The 23,845-nt window shown below is 37.5% G+C and overlaps 1 protein-coding gene across 6 annotated transcripts in view; it reads right to left on the bottom strand.

Annotated features, from left to right (window-relative positions):
- Positions 1-21,757: 21,757 nt before the first annotated feature.
- Positions 21,758-23,845, bottom strand: part of LOC100889676 (DENN domain-containing protein 1B) — an 85,839-nt gene continuing 83,751 nt past the window's right edge. For all 6 annotated transcript variants that reach the window (XM_030997780.1, XM_030997783.1, XM_030997781.1 and 3 more), the window contains one exon: positions 21,758-22,333. In XM_030997780.1, coding sequence (XP_030853640.1) covers positions 22,317-22,333 — 17 coding nt within the window. In that variant the 3' untranslated portion in view covers positions 21,758-22,316. The remainder of the gene's footprint in view (positions 22,334-23,845) is intronic.

The following is a 23,845-nucleotide window of genomic DNA, read 5'->3' on the forward strand; positions in this document are numbered from 1 at the left end:
GGTTCACGATTTGAGCCTCACCGTGGTAAACTGATTTTCGGCAAGACATTAATCTATACATGTATTTGCCACTCCCAACCCAGGTGTTTAATGGAAACCCGGTAGGATACGAACGTTAAATGTTTGGCTGGATTGGCATGTGGATGTTTGCAAAACGGCGCCTGGCCGGAATACTATCCAGTTGTAGGGAGAGGGGCGCGTGCAATATCATGTGCGGATTAGCATTTGAATTCAATGACCAGGGTTATAATATAGGATTTCCCGGCCAAATTCGCGTGTTTGTCATTCGAATTCATTTACTTTGCATTTAAGTTAGCGCAGATCGGCTTTGCCAATTATCATTCAATTTTCCAGTTTTTGTATTTAATTTAGGATTTGGGTCGAAGGGTTTCATAGATCTGTCATTCAATTGAGAAACTGCTCAACTAGCATTCAAATTAATATTCACTTGTCGAAGCGTAATTTTTATCATTCAAATTAACACCTGTCATTCGTATTCGTAATATTTTTATTCAAGTTAGGAATGTTAGGGGGAAGAATTGCAACAAACTTTTACAGTTTTTAAATAATGCTCTTAAAATGCACGATTTGCCATTAGGGTCTAAGCTGTTATTCCATTTATGTATTTTTAGGACAATGCAGATGGGTGTAATCAGACATAAAGAAAAGAAGGGGCGAAATCAAGGGATATGGCATTTCTGCACGGACATGTTCATGTACCCGGGAAAGGTGGGGGTACCCTCAATCGCCCCTTTTTACTACAGACTCGGAATTTTTCAAAAGTAATTCACATCGTCTCTTATACCCAGCACACCCCTCTGTTTTTATTAAAGAGTTTCATAGTTTACTTGCCCGCCAGCAGATCGATGGCTAAAGACATGGCTAAATAATGAATCATGTTCAAATTGTTGACTCTAGTCCCTGCCCCAGTCACAATATTGTACCCTTCTTCCATAATGACATTATGATGAAATTATGATAAATTTATGATGAAACATAAGACAAACAACTTCCTTACATGAACATTTACAAATATAATGAGACCATCGGGTCCGTAGATGCAAATCGTTTTTTTCTTCTTGACAATCAAACTCAAATGCCGATGAACATCAGATAAATCTAATAAGTATAAGTGTATAAATGCAAGAAAATTAAATATGATGAAATACCATGGGTGTCGATCCCGGGGGAGGGATGGGGGATATATCCCCCCCCCCCCAATATTTCAGGTGGGGGGATGGCCTGTACAATCAACCCCCCCCCCCCCCCAATAATTCACCATAAAAAAAAATGAAGAGAAAATTAAATGATGAGAGCCCGATGAGAGTAGCTAATGGTTATTACTCGCAAGATGACCATCGATATACACATTTTGCTATCTCATTTTCATAATACATACATATATACGAAGTAAATGAGACAACTGTATATGAGACAAGAATAAATTGAATTCTCGCTCAGAAATTGATGAATTTATTCAATTTGTTCAATCAACAGCATCATAAAAATGCAGTGCGCCAAATGCAAAGACGCAGCGTCAAAAAGCAACGAGCTATTTTGTTACGTGCGAAGCGCTAAAGTAGCAATCTTCAATGCACATGAGACAATCCTGGACAGTGTAAACATAGATGAACTCTGTGACGAATTCGTGATGAGATCGGAGACAAGGAGAACGATTTTCGGACATTAGTATAACTTATAAGACAGTTCACTAGTTGTTATGTTGTTTCCGTTCACCCTTTTTAAAATTCACGTCATTGTATCTTTATTTTTATTTATTTACTCATTTTATTTCCTGATATTTCCTAAAACATTTTTCATTTTTGGAGAAAGATTATTATGTCACAACTTATTTTGTTTTCTTGAAAAGCTGATGTAGGCCTATGTCACTGTCGTACTGGTAGGGGGCGCTAGCCCAAATAAAATCCAGCCATGACTTATTTTCGATTTCATACAAGAGCATATATTTTGTATAGTCACCAATGGGCATAACTAGTGGCCGTTAACATTGACAGTAATATACAATTCCTTTCGAGAAGCTATTGCGACAAGCACTGCCGGGAGATAACATGCTACCCACCACTCGGGCTGTGCATGCAAAGATTTGCGAACGTTCCATACGTACATCATGTGGGGAAACTGAATTCAGACAAGGATTAATATAGAGAACAGTACAACGAATCGTCTTCTTTCTCTAATAATTTAGTGAAACGGCAAAGCTTCCGCGCTTTGCACGGAAGGGGGGGGGCAACTGAATTCAGACTAGGATTAAGAGTAATAATCAAATGAAACGTCAAAGTACACGATACAACGAATCGTCCTATTTTACTAATAATTTAACGAAACGTGAGAGCTTCCGCGCTACGTGTGGGATGGGCGAAAATGATTTCAGATGTGGATTAAGAGTAATAATCAAATGAAATGTCAAAGCTTCCGCGCTTCGCGCGGGAGGGGGGGGGACTGAATTCAGACAAGGACACGATACAACGAATCGTCTTCCTCCTATAATAATTTAATGAAACGGTAAAGCTTCCGCGCTTTGCGCGGGATGGGCGAAAATGAATACAGACAAGGATTAAGAGTATTGAAACGTGAAAGCTTCCGCGCTTCGCGCGGTAGGGGGGGGGGAACTGAATTTAAACAAGGACACGATACAACGAATCGTCTTCTTCAGTCTCTTACAATGTAATAAAATGTGAAAACTTCCGCGCTTCGCGCAGGAATGGGCGAAAATGAATTCAGACAATGATTAAGAGTCGAGAATGGTACATCGAATCGTCTTCTTTCTTTAATAATCTATAATGAAACGTCAGAGCTTCCGCGCTACGCGCGGAGGAAAGGGAACTTGATTCAAACAAGAATAAAGAGTTGAGAACGGCCAACGAATCATCGTCATTCTCTAATAATTAAGTGAAACGTCAAAGCTTCCGCGCTTCGCAGGGGAGGGGGGGGGGACTCCCCCTCCCTGGAACTAACCAGGCATGTCCATGGATATCTGACGAGAGTTGTTAAGCTTATGACGGAACGTGATAAAGTTCTCAAAGCTGCTAAAGCTAACAAAAGTGATGATCTTTGGGACACCTACAAATATCTAAAGAATACAGTTATTCATCTCATGAGGAAAATAAAAAGAGAATATAATGCAGACCAGATCTCGCAAAATCATAACAATAGTAAGCAAACGTAGAGATGTTTGAGAAACCTGGTGCCTAAGTCATTACCTATATCTCCCAATAGCATAAATGTTGATGGTGCTAATGTGTCAGACAATGCAAATATTGCTGAAGCTTTTAATGACTTTTTCATTTCTAATGCTACTAAGATTACAAAGGACCTGCGAAGGAATAAGTCTCAACCGAGAGTAGACGAGGACAATAATATTGGTCCAACTCATTCGCAATTTAATTTGAATTTGATTACTGAGGATTTTGTACTGAAACAGATTGATAATCTGAGTATAGATAAAGCAACTGGTGAAGATCACATCAGCTGTAAACTTTTAAAGATGACGAAGAATGTTATCGCAGAGTCTCTTTGTGATATCATTAACAAATCCCTGTCTACAGGAGTTGTTCCACGTGAATGGAAAAAGGCTCGGGTAGTACCAATATTCAAATCTGGAGATATTTCTTCTTTGAATAATTACCGCCCCATTTCAATATTACCTATCGTGAGTAAAATTATAGAAAGGGCCGTCCACCAACAACTCAGTGAATTCTTGGACGTGAATCAATTATTACACCCTAATCAGTCTGGTTTTAGACCTAAACATTTAACAGCTACTGCCCTTGCAAAACTTGTAAATCAATGGTCGTTGAATATTGATAACAAAGAAATTTCTGGAGTTGCCTTCATAGATCTTCGTAAGGCTATTGATACTGTTGACCATGAGCTACTTCTACATAAACTAGCTTGTATAGGTTGTAGTAATAGGACTATTTATTGGTTCAAATCATATTTAGGGGATCGACAACAAGTGACCCAATTCAAAGGAGCCAAGTCGCATCCATCAACCATCAAATTAGGTGTGCCACAAGGTTCAATTCTTGGTCCCCTTTTATTTTCAATATATGTTAATAGTCTACCTGAATGTACTCCTGAAGGTATCATAGATATGTATGCTGACGATACGACACTTACCGTCAGTGCAAATTAACTGTTGCGTTAAACAGAGTCATGGCATGGATTAAGGAAAATCATCTTGTTCTTAACACTGAAAAAACTTGTGTCATGTTAATAGGCTCACCTGCTAATCTCAAGAAAATTGAATCTTTCACCATTTCATTAAACGGCAATTTGATCAAAAGAGTTCAATTCACCAAATGCTTAGGACTTTTGATAGATGAAAAATTGAAATGGTCTAAACAAATCGAAAACGTAAGTAAACTTACCCAGAAAAACATTAGCATGATAAAGAGAGCAAAGAGTTTTTGGCCTCAAAAATCCTTAAAGTTACTTTATAACAGTCTAGTGTTGCCACGATTAGATTACTGCTCTGTTGTATGGTCGAACCGATTTCATTCTCATACAACTAAGCTGCAAAAAAAATAATATTGAACAAGACATATGACACACCGTCGGCTGATTTGTTCACAAGTCTTAAATGGATGACACTAGACAAGCGGTTTGAGTTAAGTCGCGTTATGATGATATATAAATGCGTTCATAACTTAGCACCTTCTTACTTTCAGGTAGGCTTAATCAATCCTAATAATGTACATGAGCATCATACAAGGCAAATAGACAGTGGATGTTTACGTGTGCCTAGATTTCACAATGATTGTTATAAGTGTAGCCCAATTGTTTCTTCCATATTTGAATGGAATAAGCTAGATAATTCATTGAGAACGGCTTCCTCTGTCAATTCATTTAAGAGATTGTTGAAACAAAGTTGTAATTTGTGAATGGCTCAGCCGTACATACACTACGTGCATGTTCTGTAATATTTACATGACTTATTCACATAATTGCGACTTAATTAATATTTTCCTATTGACATTACTGTTTACTACGTTAATGATATATGTTTATTTTGCAAACGAGTATTATTTTTGTAACTGTTCTGTATAAATGTTATAAACGATGTAAATATGTTCATTCAGGGCCCCATGGAAGACCACTACTTGTTGGTGAATGGGCTACCCTGTCAAAAGATTAGAAATAAATAAATAAATAAAACCCACTAGGGAGCGCGTTTCGCGTGCTCACTACCGACCCGCCCCCCCCCCCCTAAAATGAAATCCTTGCTACGTGCTTGGGATGGGGTGCAACGTACTGTCACACGCTTCTACCTCTTGGTTGCTTTGATCCATTGCCCAAAAAATTTCGGCACCTATCATCCCCCCCCCCCCCAACCACAGATACAAATCGACATCCTTGTGAAATACACATGAAAAAACAATCTTGAAAGAAAAAGAAAGAGCTATAAAGAGTGTGTAATAAACGAGAAATTTATATTGACCATCAATTTAAGTGCAGAAAGTGTTAATTTGAATGCTACAAATGAATTAGAATGCTAAAAGTATACCGTCGCGTTGTCGGAAAATCGTGTAGCGCCAAATCGAATGACCAAATAGCGAAAGAAGCACATTGTTCATTAATTTGAATGAAACATACGTAGATTCTAACGAAAATTCCATTTGAAAACTAGAAGAGGGAATATAAACCCGAGATATACCTACTAAAACCGTCGAATTAGAACGCAAGACAAATTAATTTGAATGACAAACTCGCGAATTTGGCCGGGAAATCCTATAATAACCATATCAGTACAACTACCCCCTGGACAATAACTCTCCGGAAAATTACCCCCCTGAAAATTACCCCCCAAGGACAATTACCCCCAGAAAATTACCTCCCGGAAAAATACCCCCGTGGACAATTACCCCCAATGGAATATTACCCTCCCGAGGACAATTACCCCCCCCCCCCCCCCACCCACATCTGAAAATAACCCCTAGGATACTTACCCCTTCCCCGTTCATTAAACGGGAAGTCCACCCTGATAATAATTTGGTTTTAATCAAAACAGAATTTTTTCGGGATTAATTATCTTTCGGGGGTGATTGTCTAAGGGGGAAATTTATCAGGGGGCAGCTGTGCTTGTGGGTTATATCCACGGTAGGTTATTGTCCTACGGGTAATTGCCGGGGGTAATTGTCCTCGGGAGGTAATTTTCCGGGGGTAGTCCATGAGGGGTAGTTTCACGGTGGTGAATTTTTCCGGGGATGATTGTCGAGGGGGTAATCGTCCTACAACCAATAATTACCATGAAAAGAGCTTAGAAAGGGTTAAAGTGCTAAACAAATATGACTATTACTACGATTTTTGGCTTCTTACAACAACTAAGAGAATAGCCCTATTATCAACTCATCATTTTTATCATTGATTTGTCCATTTTAATGGAAAGCATTCAAAATAATGTGAAGCCATTTCAAATTCAATTGGCACGTGGTAACTTTATTTTATTGAAAGAGTTTCTGTCAATTTCTTCATGATTACTCCAAACATTCTCCGTCTCAAGCCCATGAATTCACAACAAAATTATGTAGTTGTGGTAATCGACCGGTAAAGAGCCGATAATTTGAACTTAATGCAATAATAAGGAGTGATCATCCGAAGCAGTGGCGTACGCAGGATTTTTTTCAAGGGGGGGGGGGGGTTTCCAAAAAAAAACATACATAAAACATACACATAAAAAAAACTCGAGGGGGGGGGTTTAACCCCAAAACCACCCCCCTGCGTACGCGCCTGATCCGAAGTAAATACTCGCTACTGGTGTCAAATGATGCTTCCAAGAGCGCGGTTATAATACCCCTTCATGGACCCATGTTTAAGGATATTTTTGTATGAATTGGGATCCCGATGTTTTGGGATTCTTTGTGAAAAAGCGACCATTAAAGCGGCCCATCCCCGTACCTTCGTTAGGTTGAACTTAACTTCGTCAACACGAATTGAAATCGGAGGGCAACAAAGCGATTATCTCACGTGACAAGACACTTGTATCGGCCTAGAATAGACTGAATAATTTATTTTGACATCATTGCTTAATCGTATTGGGAGCAGCGCAATGGCTTCTGGCGTCCAGCATCTTCTACAGATATCCATATAATTATTAATGTAGGGGGATTTTGTCCATGCTCTGCTATTCACAAGCTTGCATTAAATTTTGATTTTATTTTGATTAATAACGGTATTTTTTATTCCATATCCTTCTTTCCAATCAATTTTGAATCTATCCATATCCTAGTTTGATCTCACCTTGTTGATAGTCATGAATTCTATGAAATATCAAATGCTTCCAGTTCCAATACTGCCTTGAATGTATTTAAATGCTTAAGATATATTTTTAGAAATTATACACGATTGTATCTACGCTTTGATAAACAGTTCCTTTCTTCCGTTTTTAGATTATTCTATTCTTGATAGTTTTGTAGCACATAATGCGTAGTAGCCTATATCTGTATCGTGGGCCGCCCGGGATTATAAGAAAAAGCTTCAAATTAAACCAATGCATCGGCTTTTTGACGCCAACGGCAAAAAGAGGCGATCTGTCTATTAAATTGAGATCATGTCAAATCCACTAAGTTCATCCACTGTGACCCGTCACGTTATGCTACCCCCACACGTTTTACCCTACAACCGTTACGACACGTGACCACTTCAGGATATCGGCAAATAAACCGCTTCATAATTAATATTCTTTGAGTGTTTTTATTCCTTTTGATCAAAGTGTAACGTTCTTTATATAGATTTGAAAAGTCAATATATTTGGTATTCCTGGTGGGGAGGAGAACCAATTCGCCGTCAGCCATTGTTTCTCGCTGTCTCGTTGGTGACTGAGCCCTACTAATGCCCAGAAAATAACCATCAGAATAAAGCGAAGACGTGATATTGATAAGGGAATCATATCAAATAAAGCAGCACTTTAGAGAGCCATGTCGCAAGTTTTCGAAATTATAATTCACTACTTGAGCCTACTAGGGCTTTAGGGCTATAAATTACTTGAGAACGTGTAATAAGGGAGTTTACAGATAGCACATGGTACAAATGACCCCAAATATCCCCAGATCTTTTACACATAGAGAAGTTCCACTTTGAGCATATTAGAATAATAACTGCCAAAGTCCTAGATGTGCTTCATGAATACCTTTTGTTTGCCCTCTTGAAAAGAATACTTCCACCTGCGTATCATAGAATGTACCGTTGGTGCATAAATGAATAATGTTACATAACTTTCATGAGCGCATAGCCAGTATTCATCTCTGTGGGTTTTACCTGTTGGTACAAATGACCTTTATCTACCCATGCGCAGATTGTATCTGTAAACTCCCTTATATAAGGATTACACGATTACTGAACCAGGAATGTCGAAAAAAATTGCAGAGATGTGAATTTACTTCACACATTCGTATGCAAAAGCAGCCTTTATGCTGTTCCGACTGTCACCCAAAAATCAATATTATCAGAAACTAATTACCATTATAGAGGTGGCATAGTCGAGTGGTTTATACACTTGACTGGAGATGCGAAGGTCGTGGGTTCGAACCTCGGTGAGGTACATGTGTCAGTGCCACTCTTCACCCAGGTGTCACGAAGGTACCGATAGGAACAGAAGTCAGTAACCTAGCAGACCTGGGGAGTGTTTCGAAAAGGCATGTCTACTCCAAAAACAACTTACTGTCAATAGAACCAGACAAATCTGACAAACCAATCAAAAAAGTTTGAGCAAAATCAGATAACTAATAAAGTTATGAATTTTTAAAGACATGAACAACTTTGAAATTCACAAGACATTGCATCACTATTTATTGTTTTCTTTATATTGATAATATAAATTTCCAATTTTCCCCATAAAAATATTAATTCCTCACACCAGCATCCAAATTATTGAAAGTAATTTGTTTTAGTGTGGATGAACTAAACTATATAATTACTCTCCCCAATACGACATGTCCTATTCCTAGTTGACCTTTTCTAAAATTAATGTTAATATGCGTTACTGCAGCTTAAGTGCATTTTCCCCAAAACAATTATCTATGTGATATGACAGGTGATCTTTAATAATAATAACAATATCAAGCGCAACATATCCATCTCTAGAGGTGCTCAAGGCGCATACAAATAATTTAAATTAATATTCAACATGTATCTATCTATCTATCAGGCTATAGTTCATCCAGACGTTGGACAAAGCCATCCCCATAGCATTTCCAACATACTTAAGATTAAAGAAATATTAAATGTTAACTTACACGAGATCACACGACTTCATGGTGCCATGGTACATACAATGTGGCACAGTGTGATTATTCGTTTTGTAATGTTACTATAAATATGCTTCTTCTTTGTAAGACTCGTCCTCCATTTAACGTCGTAAACTAGTTTGATATGAAGGGATCAAGTGCGAAACTCTTGCTTAACCATTTGCCAGTAAGACATTTGCGCTCCTTATTTAAGGCTCGCGCAAACAATAAATGAAGAAAAAATGTTTATTATAGTTCTGGTTCCCGGTCCTGGTTGAATGGTTCCTTTTTTGTTGTTCCTTGTTCATGTCACCACGCCGCACAATAACATTACGCTTTATGAAGTATGAATAACACGTACAAAAATTAACACTAAAAAAAATAGACAAACAAAAGACTAATGGGAAAGTAGACTTCATTTGATGTAAAATTTCCCCGGAGAATTTCAGAAGAAACGGTTAAAAAAAACGCCATTTTTTTCTTCATTAAACTGCCTAAGTAGATCAAGTGCTTAGTGGGAAACGGAAATGATATTGCCCAATGATATCGTAAACTTGGGCTTAATGACCTAAAGGCAACTCTATTTTTTAAATAGCAACACATTCGTAATCCAACTTAATCAGCAGATAATCACATGACGATAGCAAAGGCGCTGAAGAAACGACCTTAAATAGCCGTGTCCATCACCCTTTAAAATGTGGGAACGTTACAATGACGTGACGTAATAGCGACACGATTTCAACTGGCAATGAAATAAGGTGTTGGAATTGCCCTCGAGTTGATTTCTTGAAGTCTTCTCAATCCCCTTCCAATCGTGTTCATTGATTAATTCATCAGGAAAAATGTATAAAAACGCTCTCTAGATTGTTATACTTTCTGGACAATGTCGACAAGGATCGCCACGCGACCGTATACTATGAAAGTGAAAAGTAATAAACCTCGGGCCAAATCAAAAACCCAACTTGTAGAGGGCGTTATGAGCGCACGAGATTTCTCTAGGGATATGAAAATCTGCAAAATGACGTGAGATACACTAAAAGACTACCCCTCATCCTTTTTATATCAAACTTACATTCGAGACGCTCAAGGGAGATAAGAATAAATACGAGGCACGTGTCTGTGAACTCAAAAATACGTGTTTTATTTTCTTCCTGAAGAAAAGTCACAATATTTTTGTTGAATTCAGTTTTATTTACATGTACATCTACTGGCAATGATTTATGATGACGCAAAGACGATACGAACGAAGGTTTATTAAAATTCATGAGACAGAAGAGGCTGGATCAATTTCTCGTTGTGATTGCCTTTTATACGGTTTCTTAAAATACGCTTTTAAACAACGTCCGTTTGTTTGTTTTTCCTTTTGTATACCGTGTGAGTCGAAAAAAAGTTTACACCTAGAAAATTGCTTATTATTTTAAAATCATCTATGAACAGTAAATTATTATACATATTACGAAAAAGTGTGTTATCCCAAATAATTTGGTATCACTTTTGTGTGGTATGTGTTAACGCTTGGATGAACAGGAGGCATTGCTTGCGAGAATGCAAAAATCGACTTGCGCCAAATAGGCCAAAAGCATTAGGTCAAAATAGGCTTAGACCTGGAAATTTTTGGTAACAAGCTGATTTTTTTTAGGATAGCTCCAGGAATATGTCTAGAATAACATACTTAAAGTCCTCGTATATCCTCCTTGAGCGTTCTCCGTAATCCAAGATGGCGTCCAAAATGGCCGCCATTTCCTGATTTTCTTATAACTTTGCAACTAGATAACCCGAATACAAAATTTGAATGTCTAAATATATGTTTTTTAGCATAAGGAACTCAATAAAATACTTGTTGATAAATTTTGAAACACACAAGTAGCTATAAACCACTTTAGCCCTTCCCGAAATCCAAAATGGCGCCCAAAATTGCTGCCATTTCCTGATTTTCTTATAACTTTGCAACTAGATAACCCGAATACAAAATTTGAATGTCTAAATATATGTTTTTCAGCATAAGCAACTCAACCAAATACTTATCAATAAATTTTGAAACACACAAGTGGCAGTAAAACCACTTGAGCCCTTTCCGAAATCCAAAATGGCGTCCAAAATGGCCATTATTTCGAATTTATCTCACTGTATTAAAGTAGGTGCGGTATGAATACAATCAAATGTCTATACTAGAAAAGCACTATTGTAATACATATCAGTACAAATAAACCTTTCGTTAAATAATTAAATATTTCTTATACATAACGTATACACACCCACCCATCCACCCACACACACATGGACACATATGGCCGCTTCCATCAGACTGACAGTGTGCAAACCGTGAAGAGTACTCAACGTTAGATGGAACTGAAAATGGAGACACATAAGTACCAATTACTGTCGCAAAGGCAAAAGTCACAAGGTTTCAAACAGGACATGCACCTCAATAGCCCATGCCATGTCATCTCTGCTAGTAGACCAGGTCATTTCTGCTAGTAGACCAGGTCATTTCTGTCGCCAATATTGTTGGAATGGCTTCGTATAAACACCGGAAGTGTGGCTCACGTGAACAGATAGACATCTTGAGCTGAGCAACATAAGCTTTGTCTTTCATGGATTGGTTTCATGAAAGTGTCCATGCAGAGTGACCAGTACGATAATTGAAACTCTGCCCATCGTAAATTTAGACCCCTCCAATCCGAGTACCATCTACACGGCACTATACTTTGCACAGTCACAATGTGAACAAACATATAACTTAAGAATATGTGCAGTATTTTTAACCAGCCCTCGTACATCAAGGCAGCAGAGATTGTAGCTTCTTCTCAAGACCTAGCAAAAGTAATCGTCCGTTTTGGTGGATTTCACCTCCTCATGTCATATCTCGGCAGCATATAGTCCACGTCATGGACAGAAGTATGCTTATAGAGCTATGGGAGACAGTGTACGCCAAAGGATCTGTCATACATATGCAATCTGGACATGCATTTTCCCCTTCTCCTCGTGCTCACATTCTTACTTCAGCTGCCCTCAATGGCGTGTTCATGAGTAAACCTGGCGTCTTAGACAGCATAGATAAGGACTCCTCAACCAGGACAAGAAGGTGACTGTTGTACCTGAGAAGAGTGTGCCAAACAGTCTGTTAAAGTCAGATCATTTCACAACTCACTGAACGGGCAGCAGGACACAGTAGGACAGGAAAGCTTTGGTTGCAGTAAATCCGACATTTATGTGTCTCTTCTGCAATGTTTCATTCCAGCTGAAAGGACAGGGGACTGGAAGCTCCATCTCAGCTGTGTGAGGAAAATGATACAACATTTCCATGCTGCAGGACATCTTCCCTAGTTCAAATATGCCAGGTTGTTTTTACAACAGATGGAAGCTCTAGAGCAAACCATGCCAGGAAATGAATTCGCAGAAATGGGATACTTCACCATCCGCCGTGTGGATTCATTCTGGGGTGGAAACTTCTCTGATCAGACCATTGAAAAGTTCCTGATGCGGCAGCTGAAAACATCTAGAGAAATGACTCGTGGACGTGGAATCACAGACAGTACATTGGCTATTAAAGTGGGTTTATGTACTTCCTCACTGTGTTCCTACCTGTGATGAACTGGAACAGTTCACCGGAGTACACACTGGTACACCAGAGCAGCATAAAGACATACAGCAAAGTACCTGGTCAAGAGACAATAAAGAAAGATGTATCTTTGTTGGAAGGCTGCAGGCACATCACCATTTGCTTGATACGAAACTAATTGCCTGGGGGGTGTTTCACAAAGATCCTAAGTAGAACTTAACACTAAGTTGGACTTAAAAATTATGGACAGCCATTGGAGCCTTAAAATGAAATATATTCAAAAGCAAAAATTCAAGTAGTTTAGACTTTTTTTTATAAATTCCACATCAAGAACATGAAATCTCCTTGATGATAGAAAATATGAATGATTTGAATAAACATTTTATGCCTTTCAAAATAACTTTTACAAAATATTTTCAAAGATGCTAATGGCTTTCCATAATTTTTAAGTCCAACTTAGTGTTAAGTTCTACTTAGGATCTTTGTGAAACACCCCCTGGTCTCCTTGTCAACAGGCATCGTCGTTGGCTTATCTGTTAATTGTGATTAACCTGTACAAATCGGCCTAGTTGCGGCATCCGAAACGAATGGATGGTAGGAAGTTTACAGAATTCAAGCTACGTACATCGTAAGGACAAGGTAAAGACCATTGGTGCCAAGAGTAATAGAGTGAAAATCAGGGGACAGAGCACATAAGTCAACCCAACACTACTGTTCAACAGAATAACATGTGTCCTGAATAACAACACTGAGATGGAATCGGTCTTTGCTTATGAACATATTCCCACGCACTTTCCTTTTCAAAGGTGGGTGGGGTGATGCGGAAGCCAATAAAGAGTTCTCTGGGTCTCCTGCTGAATTCGTTCTCCAAGCAATCCAACGTGCCAGAAATGGTCTCTTTGTTTAAGATGGCCGTGGTCGCCTACTGCACCCTTAAGCATTATGGAGCTCATTTGACGGTGGTGTTCGATGGATATAGAAGTGCAACTTCGACAAAGGAAGCTGAGCAGAGACGAATAGTCCAAAGATGTACCTCTTTATTTGATGATAATATATTATATGCCAACAAGCACAATCCAAAACAGCTTTCCTTGCCTACAGCAACAATAAGATGAGACTTATACAAACTCTACGTGACAAAGTACATACCGGTATCAAGCAGGCAGAAGCGGATGCCAATAACCTGATTGTCTCTACAGCACAATCAGTAGCAGAGTCAGAACAGGTGCCCGTTGTTGTCGTTGGTAAGGACACAGATTTACTGGTCATGCTAGTTACTCCGGCAACCACTTCCACAGATATGCACATGCTATGCCGCTGAATCCTGTCACGGTCTTCAACAGTCATGAAATTCAGCATGCCATAGGGGACACTAGAAATTGCCTGATGTTTCTTTAAGCTGTGACAGGGTGTGATACGGTCTCTGCAATCTACCATCAGGGCAGTCGTAAAACTTTCAATATGGTCCACAACTCCACAAGAAACTTGACTATGGCTTGCTTGATACATTCGCAGTGGAAGCACCCATGACGAGGTAAAAAAAAGAGCCGGGAAAGCCTTTTATGGGGCCAGCAGGTCTTGATGACTACCGTTACACTGCTTACAATTAAACGGACAATTGGTCGCAGTTCTCTGAGTTCATCCTTTCAGTTAAAAAGTCTACTTCCAACTAGAGCTGCAGCAAAGCAACATCCATACCGCACCTCTTACAGTCATTATGTATAACAAGCTTTAGCGACCTTGTGTCTACATTTTCAGTTCCATCTAATGTTGAGTACTCTTCACGGTTGCACCAAGGAGTTACTAGGTTGCACACTGTCTGATATCGTTGAGGATGATGGAAGCAGCCATATGTGTATGTGTGTGTGTGTACTTTATGCATAAGAAGTATTTTTTAATTAAAAGATTGTTGTACTGATATGTATTTCAATGGTGCGTTTCTAGTCCAGACATTTGATTATATTCATTACGTATCTACTTACCATGAGATAAATTTGGAAATATAATGGCCATTTTGGATTTCGGGAAGGGCTCAAGTGGTTTTACTGCCACTTGTGTGTTTCAAAATTTGTTAATAACTATTTGATTGAGTTCCTTATGCTGAAAAACATATATTTAGACATTTAAATTTGGTATTTGGGTTATTAGTTGCAAAGTTATAAGAAATACAGGAAATGGCGGCCATTTTGGATTTCGAAAAGGGCTAAAAGTGGTTTATAGCTAGCTACTTGTTTGTTTAAGAATTTATCAACATGTATTTTATTGAGTTCCTTATGCTAAAAAACGTATATTTAGACACTTAAATTTTGTATTTGGGTTATCTAGTTGCAGAGCTATAAGAAATTCAGGACATGGCGGCCATTTTGGACGCCATCTTGGATTGCGGAAAACGCTCAAGGAGGATTTATGAGGACTTTTAGTATGTTAATCTAGACATATTCCTGGACCTATCCTGAAAAAAAATCAGCTTGTTACCAAAAATTTCCATGTTAAAACTAATGCTCTTGGCCTAAAAGTGATGCCTACAGTATGTTTTATGTTGGGATTAGCGGAGTGAGAGAATGAATTGAATGTATCAAATGAAATGCATTGCATATGCTTTTTGCAGAAGCAAAGTCATACACACACACACACACACGCACAAAATGTTCGTAGATATTTGATATTCGATATTTGTGGCATGATAATTTTCTTAGGGATGTTATTTGGATCTGCAAAGACCGAATTAATACCCCAAGTCGAATTTTGCACTAACGCAAACAATACCTCTTGTTCATCCAAGCGTGAAAAAATACCCCACAAAAATGATACCAAATGATTCGGGATAAAACACTCTTTCATGAGGTGTATAATAATTTACTGTTCATAGGTGATTTTTAAAATAATTAGCAATTTCCTAGGTGTGAATTTTGTTTTGCCTTACACTGTATATTTAAAATGCAGAGGGGTAGCTTTTGGGTTCGAATAGATATAAATTGTTGTAGTTGTATATGATAGTCAATCCATATTTATTCTATATTACTCTTCGATATGAAATTAAAATTGAATTAGATATTGCATAATGCTATTAATACATCAATAGATCTACATCATCCCCTTTCGCACCATCATTTTCAGCATCAGTATCATCACCTACATCATTACTATCTTCATCATTCAATGACTACATCATCGTTAGCTGCACTACCACCACAATCATTGTCATCGTAATCTTTATTATCATTATCACCGCCGTTATCTTCAACCAATAATCCTTCACGAATGTTTTGTAAATATTTATTTTGTTGTGTTTTTAGATTATCCATAAGGTTTTTTAATACATCACAATCATAATCGTTACCATTTTACAACCATGATGATCATCATTTGCACCACCAACAATATTATTACATTATCATCCTCATCAATCACCATCATCATCATCATCATCATCCTCATTACCACCAACACTATCATTATTTTCATCGTCATATCATCATCACCAACACTACCACCATCATCACTACCAACACCATGAGCATTATTATCATCATCAAATTCACCATGTACTATAACCACTTTTGCCTGCATCACTACAATCACCACATTCATTACAACCATTACCACCATTACCATATGCATCCATCCAAGCTACCGCCTGACCATACCACCTGACCATACCACCTGACCATACCACCTGACCATACCACCTGACCATACCACCTGACCATACCGCCTGGCCCAAGACTTTGCCAATACTACATCAACATTCAAGGGGTTGAATTGGTCATTATAGGATACGAGTCATTATTCTGCACCCATAACAACAAGACATAGAATAAAGAGAAAAATACATTTTACATTGTTTTCCTTTTCATATACAGCATTTTGCTATTATATATTTATATACACTTCACCAGTTGACATTATACTTAATACTATTATTAATATACCTCTCATTTTACATATATCGCAAACCTCTTAATCAATACAAAAAACTAGCAGTTGAACTACAATTTTACACACATTTCATTATAGTAATGAAAGAAATTTCATCTAATATAAAATTTCTTGGTATACACAAGTTGGTAATACAAAATAAAAATGCTAAATTTCTTATTGGTCATCCAAAAATGATTGTTAATTCCACTTCACCATCATACTCATATTTAATTAAAACCTGAAGAGAGAAAAAAAAGGGTTCACTCTTATTTCTAGGGAAAATAGAAATCTTTTACCTCTTTTCTCTTACTCTGTAATTTGTTTTAGTTTTTAATTTTGGTATATATTTGAAACACAGCTGTGTTTATTGACAGTGGCCAAAAGTTTAGTTTGATTTCATATTTGATTTTTAACAAGAAATATGCAAACGCCTAAAGGAAACCTCGCCCCAAAGAATAAGTGTAGATCTGCTCAAGGATAATATTTATTCCTGTCTAATGATATACAATGTACCCTACAAAAGTGTACAATAGCTTAGAGTACAAGTCTGTGTGCAGGAGAAATGAATATATTCTTGGCATGATGTAATTATTTTAGCATGACATGGGCGCAGCTATTTTCTTGATAATGTGACGTACCAGGCGAACTTGAACATGTAGCATGCACCAAGCTCTAGTTGGGAAGACTATTTGATTTCTTTTTCTAAACCTTCACTTTTCAATGAGGGTAAATCATAGCTGAAAGGGTAAAAATTATAATTAGCGAAAAATATCTAAGTGAGCAGTTGTAGCTTGTTTACTTAACGATACTAAAATATAACGGTTGACAAACCTATTTCAGTCATGTGAAACATTCATCCCAGAAGAGCAACAATTTATTTACGCAATTTGCATTCTGACAATTGTAGTACAAAAGATGATAGCAGGTGAATGATATACTTCATCACCACACATATATGGGAAGAAGCATCCATGATTTTAAAGACATTTACTTGATAAACGACTTCACATAGAACGTCACATTAACAAGAAAATGGTGATGCCCATGTCATCCTAAGAAACTGTACATTATGCTAAGAATATCTTAATTTATGCCTCTCTCATCTTCCAAATTAACGGTCAAGAATACAATTAATCTCTCAGGTTATTAAGTAACGTTATTTCTTGACGTGGGGTTTCCTTTAAGGTACTTTTAACTGCCTTGTTAATTTATTATATTGTAATCACATCAGAATCACACAACGTTATTACTTGCAACTTACATCTGTCCATAACATTCAATCTGTATGCAACAGGATAGTATTATAGTGATAGTAAGAGCAATCATGTAATATAGGGAGTTTCTAGCAAAAATTCAATTTCTATTGAAATGTTGTCTGTACCCCTAGTGTCAGAAACAGGGAATTTTATCTCCATAAAGTAAACATACTGCTAAAAAGGATATTGTTTATCTTTAGGACTGAGGGGCATATTGATCATATCATTAGAAAAAATTTTACTATGTGCAAAATAAAATGAGTTTAATAACACCCATCTGGCTCCACCAGGTGATGAGTCCATAATTCAAATTATTTGTTGGGGGTAACTCCCCTTCACTCCCATCCCAAATTCTGTGAACATGATTATAATAATAGCAGGAGAAATCTGTTATTTTTAGCAAATGGTTGAGTTATTCGATTCCAATCTTTCTAAATTCATTTACGTTTATTCAACACTCCAAGCGTCCTCTTCGTGCACGTTTGCACAATATCACATTAATCGCACATACTGCTTGCATCCCTTCCAATTTGTAAAAGCTATGTAAGGTGGCTGGAAAGAGCAAACAGTATACTGATCTACTTGTCTACCTCTCATCATAATTGTTATGATTAGTGTCTCAGCCACAACCCTGGACAGTCTGGGGCTTTTATTCAAAATTCTTTACATCAGACATTGTTGATTGATTTGCTTGTCTCTTAAGTGCAAATTTGGTTTTGAATAGTCATATGAAACAGGAAGGGAACAATAAACATGCACACAGCATAACATTTTAATCAACGGGTAAAAATGGCTGCACATTTTGACTGATTAATGAAAAAAAATAACTTATTTTAGGACTCCAGACTTGCGCTTTCAGAAGTAACATAAGAAATAGATCATGCCTTGATTATCAGATTAACATGACTTGCTATGGATTTAATACATGCTCAAGATTTTGAAGGTACTTTTTAGCTGTTAAAAATATTTTCAGTCCAAAAATAAACGGAATACAACGGACCAGACGGTGATAAAAGGATTGTATGGGTGGTGATATTTTTATGGAATCCTTCTGAAATCACCCCATAATTATGAGGATATTTATAAATGGTGGGTTATTTTGGGGAACTTGAATAAAATGAGGTTGATGATTTTCACACATTTTTTCTCAGTAATGGGCTTTTATCTAAAAGCACAAAAATGTGAACAGTTGTTAACTATTACTTACTGAACATATTAGATATGGAAGCACATTTAAAAGTGCCTTTATTTGGCAATTTTTTCTTTGAAGAATTTGCAAGTTGCCCACATAAATAAATCACTCACATAAGTATTCAGACCTTTTAGCGATGGTTACTTAGTAAAATAACTATTAAAAAAAACAATAAGCTAACTTGATTACCCTAGTGTGAGTAAGCATTGCTAGCAAAAAGTCAACTTTCTGATCAACTGAGCAATGTTCTAATTGTTCCATGGTTAACACAAATTAGCTCTTTTTCTGCTTGAGCTGCACAAACGCACTACACCTACTCATCACTTATTCATTCATTTTTAACTTGGACGAACAGCATGCTATTGAATTTCATTTCTCTGACACAATCCTAACAGAGTCGTAGAGTAGAAAGGAAAATTCAAACTCTGTCTATATTTATGTTGTTAGAAGCGACTCGAAACCGGGTGTCTGGTTTAACTGAAATAGTAGAATACGGGCCATGAAGTTAAGATTGTGGGTTTAAGCTCTGAGATTATCAAGGATAAGCACTTTGAGAATTTATGTCTCTGGCAATATCACTCAAAAGAGACATGAACATGCATATTTTCTTGTAAAAGTAACCCCCTCGCACTGGCATTTACATTGCCCTAAAAAGCAAGTTCTTGTCCACACACATAGCTGGACAAAAACTGTACTCTAACATGAATATCTAAGTTCTTGATCAAACTTTTTATCTAAGAGTGAGATTTACTTGCCTATCTATTTCACAACTGCCATTCTATTGCCAATTCGAATTGCCCCCCCCCCCCTGGTAGCTGAAAAAGTTCTTTGAATCTTTGTTGCCCTAGCAACGGCTGGAAAACCCCTCACCCAATCCCCTATATATGACCATGCTCTCGTGAATATTTTCTCTTTTTGAAGCAAGCGTGCAGGTCAGATCCGCAGTTTGGGGAAGGTAGAAGGGGCTCATAGATAAGTAAGGGTCTATATCTTATGTAAGTACCATTTCAGGCCATGTCCTGGACACCACAGTTTATCTTGAGATACTGAGGAGACTGTTAAGTCTCTATTTTCTGAACTTGTAGAGCCAGACCGGAAACACTTTCACCATCAGCCCAATGATTTGCCTGAGATGCTATTTGTGGCGCGATAATCATATTCATTGTCTGAATCCTTGCCTATGATAATATAGGCAGGGCGTGAATGATAGCGGGAGCTAATCTTGTCCCTCTCACAGAATGGCAAGGATGCTCAAAGCCTAGTGTGGCTACAAGATTGTTTGCTAGGAGTCGAGTCAGGGGGAGCAGGACTCTCAGGTCGATGTGATTAGGGGAATTCGGGAGAGAGTGCTGCTGTCTGGCTCCAACTGCGGTGGCAATTAGCAAGAAGAGTGCATATTTTGCAAACCAGTTAGCAAGGCAATAATTCAAAATAATGATTAATTAAAAAAAAACAGAAAAGTAATCCACCAAAAATAACCTAAGACTAGGGTAGAAAAGAGCAGTTGCAAGAAAATCTTACAAATATATGGGTAATTTTTCCTTAGCTTTTCAGAGCTTTCTTGGAGGGAAACATGAAGTCCAGCAGAAGAGAAGAGGAGGTTTTTGCCTGGGCATAGTCATACATAGGTGATTGAGTGGGACTTTTCCTTAAGTTGCAGAGGAAATGAAGGTTCAAAGAATCTTTTCTGCTATTGGGGGCAATTCTAATTGGCATTAGAATGGCAATTATGAGTTCCAGTAATGGTAACAAATAAGTTTTGAGCTTTCACATTCTTTTTTTCATTGTGGAAGAATATATCAAATTGGAAATTACCCACAATTTTCAAAATACGAGAAATAACTAAAAAATTTGGATCAAACTTTCATGCCACATGTGTGTACAGATCAATGCCTAAGCGCAGAGCAGGTGAATTTTAGCAAGAAGTCAAGGTTTTATCATTGTGATGATTCCAAAATGTCACATTACATACTACATACATGTAATAACCTTCTATAAAGTACCTCACAGTAACTCAACTTTATCTTTAACAATAAAATCGTTGAAATAACAATTTCCTGCACATAGAAAAAGGTTTCAAAATCTGCATAATGCTGTCAATAGAGTTACATCAGAAGAAATGTTAATTGTAATACATCTAATCTTTATGAGGGTTCAAAATCATTGAGGGTGCACAAGCAACAGGTGGGGGGCATCGCAGTACTCGGTGCCTGAGATGCATGTTTCTCCTCACCGGTATATGAAATTAACACAATCATAACTGAAAAATCAACTCAAGGGCAATTCAATACATTATTTGATGTCCCATTAAATTTATGTACAGATAACGTAATACATCATTTCTATGTTAGCGTGTTTCAATAGGGGACGCACAAGGCTAATGAAATTGCCTTAGATTTATTTTTCAAAAGTACATAGTTGCTATCGTGTAAATTACACAATGATGCATGAAACATGCATGTCATAATGTCATCCTTCATTAGTTTAGAGCCCCACTGCACTACTTATAGCTACTTGCGCCCTCTATATAGCAAACAATGCCTAATCGGTGACCATTGATCCCCCATGCTCCTCTTTTTCTTATCTTAATTGAGAGCTGATTTGATGAGATAACCACCTGTCAGTGATCATGCAGGGAGGTCTTATCCATCCTGGCCAAACTAGTGCAGTGGGGCTTTAATGCCAACAGGATGGGATTTTATTTCTCTCCTACAAACAAAAATTATCCATTGCATTGCAAGTGAATCTTCTTGGAAAAGACCAAAAATGTTACAAACACTTTGCAGAGGTTGCTACCATATTCAGGGCAAGTACCTGGATCTATTTCAGAAATCTCAAGAACCACACAACAGTACAGGATTCCCCCTCTCCCCCTCCCCCCTCCCACTATAAAGAAAAAATAAGATAATTAAGGGAAATTTGAAACTCTTCACATACATACATACATGTACATCAATTGGATTTTTACCACTAATCTCCCTGTTCTGACAATGTGGCTTAAATTCTTCCAAACCTGGCACTCTTTATACTGTTACGTTTCCTTGGTTGACTGTGCCGCGTGACCAGACTCTTGACATATACAGGCAAGTACCAGGATCTGATGCAAGTTTTAACTGGTTCAGACCAGTCTCCTCAGCTTCTCATGATGGGCTTGGGCCTGAAGAAGATAAAGACAAAACAAGAGAATGACAAATTAATGACATGACCAACTTTAATGGGGTTGTACGACACATACTCCTGCGAAAGTTGCTCTGCATCAATTTCCTACACTAACAGAATTCTATACTTCTACCCTGAACCCAACCCTACCCAACCCTACCTAACCCTAACCCTATCCCAAACTCTAAACTTAACCTTGAACCCAATGGCAACCCTAAAGCCCCCAATCTGCAATTTTTCAGCATAAGTCCTGGGGGAAGACAAGACATGTCATGTTAGAGCACTGTGATAGCAAATGGGGAATCAACGATAATAAAATGATAATATTCAAAATTCAGTGAACTGATTAAGGTAAGCAAACATTATACTGGATATTCATGTATACTTTCTATTTTCATAACTTTAAATCATGTAAAATTTTTATAATATTGAATGTTGAATTGTATATCTGATTTCTTGTCAAAATTACTGTTCTGTTGGAAATGAACAAATAAAACTGAACTGAAACTGAAAAGAAGTTAGTGTACAAACATTACCAAGGCTTCTGTACATCCAGGGAGGTGTTTGGTACATCCTAAAATATCGTTCATTACACATTATACCCATCCCCCTTCCTCCCCCCTCCCCCATCCCTTGTTTACTGCTCATATAGGAATGAGTCCTAAGGCTAACCCATTGCATACAGAAACAGGGTGGTCCCTCTATTAAACCTATAGGAAGGAGATAATTCAGTAGTCAAAGACTTAAAGGGGTGGTGCATTGTATTCTCACATCCAATAATGTATCAAAACAGAATTCCGCCCTCTGGCTGCCATTGAAAAACTAGGTGAAAAATGGAGAACACTGCATAAATAAATATACCACTATTTCTTACACTGCAAGAAAAATGGAGCAAGGCAGGTTGTGAAGTTGAGAGAGGTGACAATTAATTGATAAGAGACTTAAAGGGTAACTCCAGCCCAAAATTGAACCACTATTTCTTAGACTGTGTGAAAAACAAAGTTTAATTTCTTAATAGAATGTAAAAAGTGGACCACTACTTCTTACACTGCGTACAAAATGAAGCACTATTTTTAGACTACACCGAAAATGGACCACTATATCTGAGACAGTGTGCTCTATTTCTTAGACTGCATGGAAAATTAACCATTTATCCATAGACCATCAAAGTTGCTTTCATATAATTTAATTTTAAAAATTAACAAATTTACAAGCGGGAGGATGATTTATTAAAAAAGGTGAAGACAAAGTAGATGCAATTTATATCTTACTTGAGATGTATTTTCATCAACATCCAGAGAATATAATCCCTCTGTGCGTTCTCTCTTTCATCCCTTCCTCTTAATTTCTTATCTTGTGTTCATATTTGAAGGATTTCTCCTGATTCTATAACACACTATGAATATTGATGAGTATATATACTCCCACACAGATCCACCTAAATAGCAGCTTTCAATCAAACACAGATTACAGTTGCCTCTTCCTCGGATTCATATAAATCCAATATCCA

This window comes from Strongylocentrotus purpuratus, unplaced genomic scaffold, assembly GCF_000002235.5.
Source record: "Strongylocentrotus purpuratus isolate Spur 01 unplaced genomic scaffold, Spur_5.0 spur5_scaffold_4, whole genome shotgun sequence".
NCBI lineage: Eukaryota > Metazoa > Echinodermata > Echinoidea > Camarodonta > Strongylocentrotidae > Strongylocentrotus > Strongylocentrotus purpuratus.